General features: G+C 40.3%; 1 protein-coding gene across 1 annotated transcript; it reads right to left on the reverse strand.

The window, feature by feature from the left end:
* Nucleotides 1–831: 831 nt before the first annotated feature.
* gnl1 (guanine nucleotide binding protein-like 1) lies at nucleotides 832–11,532 on the reverse strand. Its single transcript, XM_026940169.3, has 12 exons — nucleotides 11,305–11,532; nucleotides 10,139–10,292; nucleotides 8,711–8,847; nucleotides 8,391–8,542; nucleotides 7,981–8,052; nucleotides 6,958–7,150; nucleotides 6,732–6,830; nucleotides 6,457–6,639; nucleotides 3,946–4,124; nucleotides 3,675–3,849; nucleotides 3,250–3,390; nucleotides 832–3,036 (listed from the first exon to the last, which is right to left on the reverse strand). Exons 1-12 carry the CDS (start codon nucleotides 11,375–11,377, stop codon nucleotides 2,780–2,782), a joined length of 1,815 nt encoding a protein of 604 aa, XP_026795970.3. The 5' UTR covers nucleotides 11,378–11,532; the 3' UTR covers nucleotides 832–2,779.
* Between the last annotated feature and the right edge of the window lie 450 nt (nucleotides 11,533–11,982).

An 11,982-nucleotide genomic window follows, 5' to 3' on the forward strand; every position in this document is an offset into this window, starting at 1 on the left:
CCCAGATATCCTTCAGGGTTCCTTGTTCTTTGGAACTAGTGCTGGTCCAACAAGAACTCTGCAAAAAGATTCCACGGAAAGATGGCTGTATGACATTGTATTATACGTCACCTTGTGAATTTCTTACACTATAGGGCCAAATGTTTGTGGACACCTGACCAATACACCCATATTTGCTTGTTGAACATCCCATTCCAGATTTAATCCCCCTTTGCTGTTATAATGGGAAGGATTTACACTAGATTTTGGAGTATGGCTGTGGGGATTTTTGTCCATTCAGCCACTAGAGTATTAGTGAGGTTGGAGACTGATTTCGTGCTAGAGGGCCTGGGGTGCAGTCGGCAATCCAATTCATCCCGAAGGTGTTCAGTGGGGTTGAGGCTCTGGGGTCAAGGCTCTGTGCAGTCAAGTTCTTCCACACCAACCTTGGCAAACCATGCCTATCTGGACCTTGCTTTGTGCACAGCAGCATTCTCATGCTGGAACAGGTTTGGGCCCTTTAGTTCCAGTGAAGGGAAACTGTAATGCTACAGCATACAAAGACATCCTATACAATTGTGAGCTTCCAAGTTTGTGGCAACAGTTTGGGGAAGAACCACATGTATGTGTGATGGTCAGGTGTCCACTAACTTTTGGCCATATAGTGTGCATTTATGTGCACACGAAGGCATCCAGGGGGTTCTCACCACCTCTGGCGGTTATCCAGGGTTCACAGAACTGTAGATACATACACAACTAACACAACAACAATGTAATTAATGTCTAATAAAACAACAACAAAAAACAGGCTTAGAAAATGTCCAAACAAACAGTGCATACGGACAAAGCAAGTGATAAAGACGTTTCATCTTTATTGCAGAGGGCTACTTCAGACCAATTCAATATAAGCAATAAAATACATTTGTTTACTGGGTCACTCGCACACGGTAGACACACATCCACTTTACAGTTGCACACTCGAGAGCAAATCTGTCAGCATTCATAAGGCATCTATATTTCAAACAAGTCTATGATCATGTTCCCTGTCTGTCTGTTAGTGTTAAGATGTCAGATAATATTTTGAGGGCTTAACACTATACTGGAATTGTATCAGTCCTGATTTGGGAGTCCTAGACATGAATAATTGAGGAATATGGTCCTTGGATATCAGCATTTACTCTATCAATTCTCTTACTTTGCATCATATTCAAGTGCTTAAACTCCGTTACGATGTCCCATAATATAAACCTCTTAAATGTTCTCATGAATATAACTCAGTGCAAATCACACCTCACTGGTGCGTATCATACACAAAGGTGCCAGTCTTTTCTGTCTTGTTGGGGCAAATTAACATAGCAAATTCTTTCATTTCTAATCTAACCAAAAATTCCTAATCATGCATAGTTTAGCTCAGTGATGAGCACAGGCACAAACAAGCTCCCTTTAACCCCACATTACAAACCCTGCATCAGACCCATTCAGACTGGCCCATATATAAATCTATATCACGTAACAAAATATCATCTCCATAGCATAAAAACAAGTCACTGATTTTTTTTTTTTTTTTTTAATGTGTACAGCTAATAATCTGCAAGCTTATATATATATTTTTTTTGCATACTACAAAATTTTATTCAACCAGTAAATCAAATATGTATCATATTAGTCCCATTATCAAGATTCTTTATCAAGGGAAAAAAAAAAATTCTGATGGCACTAACGCAAAACCAATGCCAGGAAATACCTTCAACAATAGAATGTCATAGTGTAGGAATTATATTGAACTCAGAAAGGCAGAAATTACCCACAAGTACTTTCAAATACATTCCTTATTATCGCTCAAAACCTGAGCTGTGTCAAAAACAGAAGCCTTGATACCTATGCTATCTTATAAGTCAGTGATTTAGAAGGCAGAGCTTCAACAGCTATGAAGGTAACTGTAAGGAAACAGTTTGAGATGTTCTTTGAAAGGCAGCACAGCATTAGAAATATGTTGCTGCCATTGTAGGACAGCGGAGGATGCATGCATGTCTTCAAAAACGGGATCTGAGAACACAACTTACATTCAATTTATCTAACTCTGACATGACTCAATGTTTTCCTCCACAGCCTGAGTAGGCAGTAACTGTATATGTCAGTCACACCCCTGGTCTGGTAAGATCTATTCAGAAATACTGAACAGTTCTTCCTAATTTAAAAAGTGCTTTAGATATCCACTACACTCTCTTTTCACTTCTGTGGTTCTCTACTTCACATTGTCGCTTAGTTACCTCTTTACTTCATGGCTGGCTTTTGTATTTACTTACTTCCCTTAAATGCACCTGGCTTATTTGTCCTAAAGCTGCATGCAGGGTCTTGCAGCACTGAGGCTTCCATTTGTCTTTTCTCTTATTGAAATTAGTGACCTTCTGCTAACCTTTGGCAATAAAGCTGTGAACTCACAGATTCTTGATCAATCAACGATTGTACTCAAATACACAGTCTGCACAATTGGCCGACTGTAGTTACATTCAATCTAAACTCTCAAACACGAGATTAAATGAAAATTTTAAATTACTATCATGAAACAAAGCTGAGAGAGGGTATAGAGGTACACACACACTCAGCTGCTTACACAAGCAGGAACAGGCATATTGAGGAGTGTAAGTTCTGCAAGTGTGATGAAAGCGTTTGTACTTGACTGAGAAATGATAAGTAACAACTTAAACTGAGTTCTAAATATGCAGACAAGAGGATTCTGAGAAACAAAGAATGTGACTGACTGAGATGACAGAATGAGCGCTGAAATCGAGCTGCTCCCTCACTCGCACTCGTTCTCTCCCAGCAGGCCAAACATGTTCATGCTGTAGGCCTTGCCTTTTTTATCGGACCTCACACTTTCATCTTCATCGTCTCCATCGGCATCCTCATCATCATCTGCGTCTCTGTCGTCTTCCTCCTCTGGCTCAGAGCTTGACTCTTCATCTTCCTCATCCCTGTCTCCGTTCTCTTCATCCTCAGGCCTTCTTCCCTGTAGAGCGATGATTTCTGCCAAATCTGGGTGGGACTCCCATTTATCTAAAGAGGTAAACAGAGTATTAAGATTTAATTTAATCTCTCAAAAAGAGGACTGCATAAAAGAGTTAAAAAGAAAATAAAGAGGTTTGAGGCAATGCTAGAGCTGGGATTAGATGGTTAAAAGCTGGAGTACTGCTGAACTGCATTGAACAAGACACTAAAGGCCCATAATTTAATATACAGTAAGGAGGATTTGTGATTTATTTATTTTACCTTTGTTCTGTGTGTATCCTGGTGGCCACAAGCACAGACATAAGCGCCCGTCTGTTGCCAAGCGCAGCAGGCTGTTAGCGGCTCGATAAACATCGTTCCGTGCTGCCTTTGCTGTCTTATAGCCTCTTCTCTCTGCCCACGCTGTTCATGCGAGGAAGAGCAACAGAAGACAAGTGTTAATGAGAAATATGTTCTCATTATCTCAGCAATCAACAGTAACCCTGATGCCAGCATCTCTGAACACATTAATATCTATGTCTTTAACCAACACACAAAAAGCTGGAAAAGAAGAACTTCATTTTGTGCTTTATAAAGAGAAAAAAAATTGATTCTCCAAATGATAACAGCAAATGGATCTTTTCCATTGGAGAAGAAAAGAACTGGATCTTTTCAAACAGAGCACAACAAGTTCAGTCAGTCCTCACCTTCACATACATCCCAGGCTGTCCACTCGTGTGTGCTGGTAGTGTGTGGTGTGTCAGCATTCTGTTCTGGGTGTGTAAGTTTTAGTACTGACAGGAAAGGAGTGCGCTCACACAGATATCCCACCGAGCTGTATGGCTCCTGCAGCTGGGACACTGGGTAAATACCAGCCAGAATCTGACATGCACAGAGATCAACAGTCACATCTTTGAAAACAGTGTTTGCATTGCAATCGTTTGTACTACCACATACCCTATGTGTGTATCATTTTACCTGTAGCTGTCTGTTGACTTTAGAGGGGAAGACGAGTCCAGGACAGTCACACAGTTTAACAGTAGGGGTGAGGTAGTACGTCTGGAAATACTTTGTGTGACCAGGAGTTCGAGACACACTCACAACCTTCCTACCAACCAAACTATTCAACACTGAAGACTTCCCTACATTAGGAAACCCTGCAGGAACAAACAGATTATATAGGCAGTCACAATTATATACACTATATAGCCAAACGTTTGTGGACACCTGAATATCACACTCATATGTGCGCCTTCGTCAAACTGTTGCTATAAAGTTGGAAGCGCACAATCATATATGATGTCTTTGTATGCTGTAGCTTCATAGTTTCCCTTCACTGGAACTAAGGGGCCCAAACCTGTTCCAGCACGACAATACCCCTGTGCACAAAGCAAGATCTCACCCGAAATCAGTGCCCAACCTCACTGATCAATGCTCTTGGGGCTGAATGTGGCACAAATCCCCACAGCCACATTCCAAAAGCTCAGTTTGGGTTCCAATTCATCCCATACGTGTTTAATGGGCTTCGGGTCAGTGCTCTATTCAGACCACTCGAGTTCTTCCATACCAAAATTGGCACACCATGTCTTCATGGACCTTGCTTTGTTAGAAGGGCATTATCATACTGGAACAGGTTTGGGCCTCTACAATGAAGGGAAATTGTAACGCAATAGCATACAAAGACATCCTATACAATTGTGTGCTTCCAAGTTTGTGGCAACAGTTTGGGGAAGAACCACAGAATGGTGTGACAATCAGGTGTCCACATACGTTTGGCCATATAGTGTAGTTAGTATATTTAAAAAGTGCTTGTGTTGCATTATGATTGTGTAGCCTAATGAATACAGTCCCCTCAAAAAGTACTGGAACGGCAAGGCCAATTATTTTGGGTTTGAGATCAAAGGATGAATATAAGACGATTAGTTCAGAATTTCAGCTTCCAGATTTCCTGATATTTACATCTGGATGTGTTACAATTAGAATAACAAATTAGAACATGGCACCTTTTGTTTGAACCCACGCATTTTTCAAGTGATCAAAAAATATTGGAACATGTGAATGGCAGATGCTTCTTGTTACCCAGGTGTGTCCTGTTAAGATTGATTGATTAAACTGTTAATAACTCTGAATGTCTACTCTTGGTCCTGGATTTCACCTTTGCTGTTAAAAAGGATAAACCAACATGAAGACAAGAGAGCTGTCTATGGGAGAAAAGCAAGCCATTTTGAAGCTGAGAAAAGAGGGAAAATGGATCAGAACCATTGAACAAGCAATGCCAATACAACAATTTGGAATGTCCTGAAAAGGTAAGAGACCACCAATGTACTAACAACCAGATATTGAACAGGTTGGCCATGGAAAACAAAAGCAGTTGATGACAAACATTGTGAGAGCTGTGAACAAAACCCAAAGACAACAGTCAGTGACATCACGGCATTACAATCCACTGTTCAAAGAAGATGTTGAGAGCAAAAATATAGAGGCCATACCACAAGATGCAAACCACAAATCAGCAGTAAGAATCAGAAGGCCAGATTGAAATTCACAAAGAAATACAAATATGAGCCACAAAAGTTCTGGGACCAAGATTAACCTCTATCAGAGTGATGGAAAGGCCAAAATGTGTAGAAAGAAAGGATCAAGCTCATGTTCCAAAACATACAAGCTCATCGCTCAAGTGAAGGTATCATGGTATCATGGTGTCATGGTTTGAGCTTGCATAGCTGCTTCTGGTGCAGACTCACAAATCTTTATAAATGATGTAACTCATGACGGTAGCAGCGAAATGAATTCAGAAGTCTACAGAAACATTCTGTCTGCCAATTTACAGAGAAATGCATCCAATCTAATTGGGTGGAACTTCATCATGCAGCAAGTCAATGATCCAAAAAGCACTGCCAACACAAAAAAGGACTTCGTCAGTGGGAAAAGTGGAAGGTTTTAGACTGGCCAAGTCAAGAGGAGACTGAAGGGAGAAACCCCCCAAAATTAACAACAACTGAAAGAAGCTGCAGAACAAACCTGGAAAATCATCACAAAAGAAGACTGCAACAGTTTGGACATGTCATTGCGTTGCCAGCTTGATGCAGTTATTGCTAGGGATATGCAACCAAATAGTAAGTGTTATTTACTTTAAGACTACCTGTTCCAATACTTCTGGCACAAAAGGTGCCGTGTTCTAAGTTGTTTAACGCATCTGGATGTAAATATTAGGAAATGAAAGCTGAAATTCTGATCTATTGTCTAATACTCATCTTTTCATCTCAAAAAATAAATAAATAAATAATTTTTTTTGCAGTGTATAGCAAAAACAAAAGTATTGGCCTTGCCGTTCCAATACTTTCGGAGGGGACTGTATGTAAATCTATTTAAAACAGCGATGTCATTGTGAAAATATTACTTACTGACTACACAAGTAGCATAATTTTTTTGCCCCACCATTTTGTCTTATTACACTGGACAGTCCAAGATATTTTTGTACATTTTTACCTATACAGCCTAATGTGAGAACTCCATCTTTGTAAAGTTCTCGTGTGGGACTGTTCAGCTCCATGGCAACATCAGTGTTGTGTTCCATCAGCACTGTCTCCGTCCCATCATCAGACCATTCGCCCTCTCTTCCCATGGCCAGTGCATCTCTTTGTATTTTCTTTTCCCAGCTACTTAAATCCACTGTTAAACAAAAAACAAATTCATTAATATTAACATCATAACCATAAATCCCAGCTGGACTTAACTGCTGTCACATGGTGGGCGTGTCTGACCTTTTCCTGCTGTGATCTCCTGACATGCCCTCATAATGTGGATTGGTCCTCCTGCCTGGCCCCACCCACCCTTTCTCCTCATTCGCTTTTTCTGAAACACTGCAGCAAGATAAAAGATATAAAGAAAAATAACTGGAATGCATATACCCTGGCTGATAAACCTCTCCACACGTATGTTACTACAACAAAAGCTTTTTTTTTTAGTGCGTATGTAACGTGCTCTCACAGCTGCTGTAAGGTTGTCCAGGGTGTGAAGTGAAGCACACACATTGCAGGTGAGGAAAGTGATTGCTCAGGTAGTGTTTCCATGCCAACACAAGTGGCGCAGGGCAAAGGTCAACCTTATTCAGCACCACAATTACCTGCTTCTGCAGTTCACCTGTGATGTAGTGATACAGAGCAGGAGGAAACTGCAGCACCTGAACACGTCAGAGAGAAAGGGCAGATAAGGTGTATTAACCAAATCTGATTTCAAAGTAAATGAACCACAAATAAATTAATTTCTCTCACAGATTAAAAGAAAAGAAAATTAAAACTAGTCTTGTTTAAATGCAAATGAATGTGCGTGTTAGTTTATTTGATCCTTCGGGTGACATAGCTGGCAGAATTTCAAATGTGTTTATGGCCGCAACAGGAGATGCTGCCGCAGTTTCCTCTTAGTTTAATGTAAGCACGTGAGACGAAGTTGTTCAGACCAGGCACAACCTAGCGATGTCAAATTTCTAACACTTCAGTGTGTCTAGGACACCTGGGAGTTCTTCACGTGATAATTTTGTTGTCAAATACTTTTTAGAAACACATAACTATCTAAACTTATCTCTTGACAATTTACTTTTCAGTAGTCAATTTCATAATAATCATAAAAATAAGAACCTCTGGTTATATGGCATACCTAAGATTTCACAATGATTCATTGTTATTTTAATCACACAAAGAGACTGAGATAGTACTGATAAAGATAGAGCAGATAGAGCAATGTTTTTCCAGTTCGATTATAAATAGTGTGAGCTATTTCACAACGCCATAATAATTACTGTAAAAAGACTTTTTTTTTTTTTAATGGAAAGCTCAGTGTATTAGGAGAAAATCAAACAGCAGCTACATCTCTCTAACACATTCTGAAAGCTGTTCACTTGTGCACTGGAGCTAGCCAGTGTGAACTGCAAGAGCTAATTCAAATCTATAATCAGATCCATTAGCCCCATCTGCTGACAAGACACACACACGTGAGAATTAATGAAGCACTCACTGGGTGTCTGATATCCACAATAAGCAGAACGACATCGGACATCTCTAATACTCTCCATAACTGTCTCCATGTCTGAGAAAGAGAAAGAACAATGACAAAAAATTAAGAAAGAAAAAACTACAAGGAAAGAGAGTACAAGAGATACATGTCTATACAGATACAGGTAAGACTGGGAAAGTGACATATTGACAATGTTAAAAAGAAAATGCATGATTTATGAATTCTTTACATTTCTTTACACAGAGATGCAAAGGATTTAGAGGAGCAATGCTGCACATAGCATGTAAAGCCTCAAAAACAGCATTAAAAGGAAAGTAGAGCAGGACCAATTATGCTCTCTTGGACTCCTGACAATGGACTGCAATGGCACTGTCAAGAAAAATCTCTGTCTAATGAGAAATACAACTAACCTCCAGATTGTGCTCAAAATGGCTGAGGGAGTCAGTAGGATTCTTGGAATGAAGAGCCTCCAGAAATTCATCAAATGCCTTCTTTTCCTTCCTCAATAGTTCTTCTCTGTGCATCCCATAATGCCAAGAGGGCCTTCGTGGGAAATCCAGCCCTGAAATCAGGCAGAACCAAAGTAAGAAAACTGGAAGTTAGAAAGCCAGACGATGTGCTGTTTGTGATTCAAGTGTTTTAGATTATTAACGTGATTATTAAATTTTCTGCTGGAGGGAAATGTTATGTTGCTACATCAAACTTTCAAATATGTATTGAGCAGAGAAACCTTGCTCTTCAGGGTAGACCTCTGTTATGTCCATCTCCAGGTCTCTCTCTGGAACTGCTTGCAATATTTTCTCTCTGGCCGTTTTCTTCCTTTTCTCCACCTCCTCTTTGCTCTCCTTCTCAAAGTGAAGCCGGAACCTGTATAGAAAATTCGGTAATGCTGTTATCTCAGCCCTGGTCCTGTCTATCCCTCAAAGACATCTGGAACTGGTAGACAATTTCACCCACTGGGTTGCACACAAAAATACACTGGAAAGGCTTAACTTTATGTCTTGATCAGACATTTAAAATGTCTCATTCTACTACCTCTCCTCTTTCATCTCAAGTAACAAAAACAAATTTGAATGAATCAAAAATGAGGGCTGGGAACAGTACAGATTAATGGGCTAAAAAGTATCGTCTCTTTCTTTCTCGGCCAGACAACAGCAGATTTTTAACCACTGAGTGAAGACGTCAGATTTGCATGTGCCAGTGTGTACTTGTGTGTATGTAAATGCTCACTTCTGTCTGGAAACGTGTTTGACTAGGCTTGTGTCTGAATAAATGTTCTGAAATGTTCTATATTTGAATATTTGCCCAAAAATGTATTTCAAACTATGGGCCATTTTGATCAAAAACAAGTTAAGAGGACATAACAGGCAACAGTTAAAAGCAGCATATCTGATCTAATATTTGGAACATAAAGATAATAGTTCTGTTATGACCAGAAACCTGAGGATACGATAACACACTGGCCTCCAGAATTATTGATATTTTGGAGCTGTTTTGTGGCTGATGGTTTGGGGCTCTTGAGAAGATGAATTCTGAAGTACCAGGATATTTGGCCTAAAACGTGGTTGCCTCTGCCAGGAGGCAACAGAGGTCAGTATTAAATAAGATGATATGTCAAACTTAGTTCCAAATCAAGACAGAAATGGTGCGATTTGAGCCGTATTGAAAACCTGCAGTCTGATTTAAAGAGGCAAGTCCACAAGCACAAACCTTAGAATATAAAGGAGCTTAAAATATTCAGGCATGTAGGAGTGGATCCCTTTACAAGTGTCTCCAGCTCTGTTATATATTACAGGAAGAGACTCAGTGCTGTTATTCTGTCCAGGACAGGCGTCACAAAATATAAATTCTAGGGGTGCGATCATTTTGAAACCAGGACTCTGTCGAATAAATCGCACTACCTAAACACACTTTTTGTGTCTGAGCTGTTTTTTTATATTATTATTATTATTATTATTATTATTATTATTTTGCTCAAATTTGTGAATAATTAAATTCTGGAGGGCATTCCAGTATATACAGTATACAATGAGTTGTATGTACACCTCAAATTGTGCTTGTGTGTTAAAGTAACTCGAAATGATCAAGCAGGCAAGTGTCTCCTACAATTTATGTGCACACACTTCTTGAATTACTGTTTTGCCTATCCAGTGCTCACCTGTTGGGGTCATATCTGCTGTCTCTGGTGCCAGGCTGGTGGTTGATCCTCCTTATATCCGTCGTCTCGCTGTCTGATGTGTCTGACTGTCTGTCCCGTCTAACGGTTCTCTCTATACTTGCATTCCGGCTACTCTGACCCGAGCCTGTATCACCTTCACACACACACACACACACACACACACACACTTTTATAAATGACATGATCCTACATTCTCATGAGAGTAGTTCTGATGTTTATTTGAGGTGACTGAAACTAATTTTATTGTTGGCATCCAGAACAAAGGTACCTCTGTAAAAAACCTCCATGTGGTATTTGAATCGTCTCACAGTTATGACTATTTATGGCAGTTGTGTCTTTATGTTCAATGCATCCTCTTGCTTTCCTATTCCCTGCCAACATTATGCTGAAAAACTGAACACCACTCTCATTCAGCCACACTAGAGAAAACCACTTGTGCATAGTTTGCATTTAAGAAGGTTTTTTTTCCCACTCTCTTCTATGTGACAGTGAATAGTGATGTCAGGAATGAAGTACATGGATGGGAATTAAGAGAGAGATACCTGCAGAGGAAAGATGTGTTTGATAAGGCAGTGATTAATGTTAAAAGTCTAGCACAGGAAGCTAGATCTAGCAGAGCTAGTACCTGCACAGCATTTTAGACTGATGTTGTGTTAGATCCAGTTGAGCCTCTGGGAGAGTGAAAGGTCTGTACCATTTTGCAGATAATTCCCCAGTGTTTTCCTCACTTCATTCTTACATAACAGTGGAGTGAGTCTGCGCACTGCCATTCCGCATAACGCAAGCCGTGCTGATGGAGAGCCACAGCAATCCCCTCACTGCTCATGTCCCCTGATTCAAACCCACCTCACATGCAGCAGGATGCGAAGATCTCGCAGGGTTTCAGTCCGCCATAGTTACACAAGCAGTCAGTTTCACTTTTCCTACAGTAGCGCAAACTTATCAGAGTCTGAGTCTTGTTTCATAGCATTGCACAAGAGTCGATTCTCTCAAAGTACCGCCACTAAACCGTGAAGAACCGACTCGATGTTGAACACAGTACAGAGTGGAGAAACGCTCGCTGGTTAGCCGGCTAGGCTACACTCAAGTTAGCTGGGATAGCTAAACCAGCGGCGGCTAAGCTGGACAAAATGAACGCCACTCACCTCTCTTTTTCTCGCGCTTGACCTGAAGTTGTTTCTTTTTCTGTTTATTGCTAAACGGCTTCCTCCGAGGCATGTTGGAATGGAGGCAGACAGAACACCACGAGCACTAGCTGCTGCTTTTGTAGCCAGTTAGCTGTGCTAGCTCCCTCACTGTTTACAGTGAAGTTTCTGCTGCACGTTACTTTTTTCTGTGACGCCAAACTGCGACCAAGCGAGATGGATCATACCACTGGTTTTTTTTTTTTTTTTTTAAACATTACTTAACATTGATGACACTGTAGTGCCCATAATACTCATACAGAAGTCAAACAGTCATGCAATTAATTAGCGTGAAGGTTTAATTTGAACTACGCTGGATATTAACACAGGCCACTACAGTACACCCCCACACATAGTGCTGAATGGTCGCGTCCACTATTTTAAAAACCCAAGCGGCTCTGACACTGACACTGAGTCCAGGGGAGCAAGTGGTGCGTGGAAAGTCCCATAAAGAGAACAGACAGAGCTCACATAGCTATAAATAACAAATATTGATCATGTTATTAAAGGATGAGTTACTCTGTGGTACTGCTAATGACGTTTAAGGCTGCTGTTTAATCAGGTATTATTTAAATAAAAGCTGCAGATTAAAGGAAAAGGCTGCTCTTAGCAATGCATGACTTACCTAACTTTAAGATC

This window comes from Pangasianodon hypophthalmus, chromosome 1 (genome assembly GCF_027358585.1).
Source record: "Pangasianodon hypophthalmus isolate fPanHyp1 chromosome 1, fPanHyp1.pri, whole genome shotgun sequence".
In the NCBI taxonomy this organism is placed as follows: Eukaryota; Metazoa; Chordata; class Actinopteri; order Siluriformes; family Pangasiidae; genus Pangasianodon; species Pangasianodon hypophthalmus.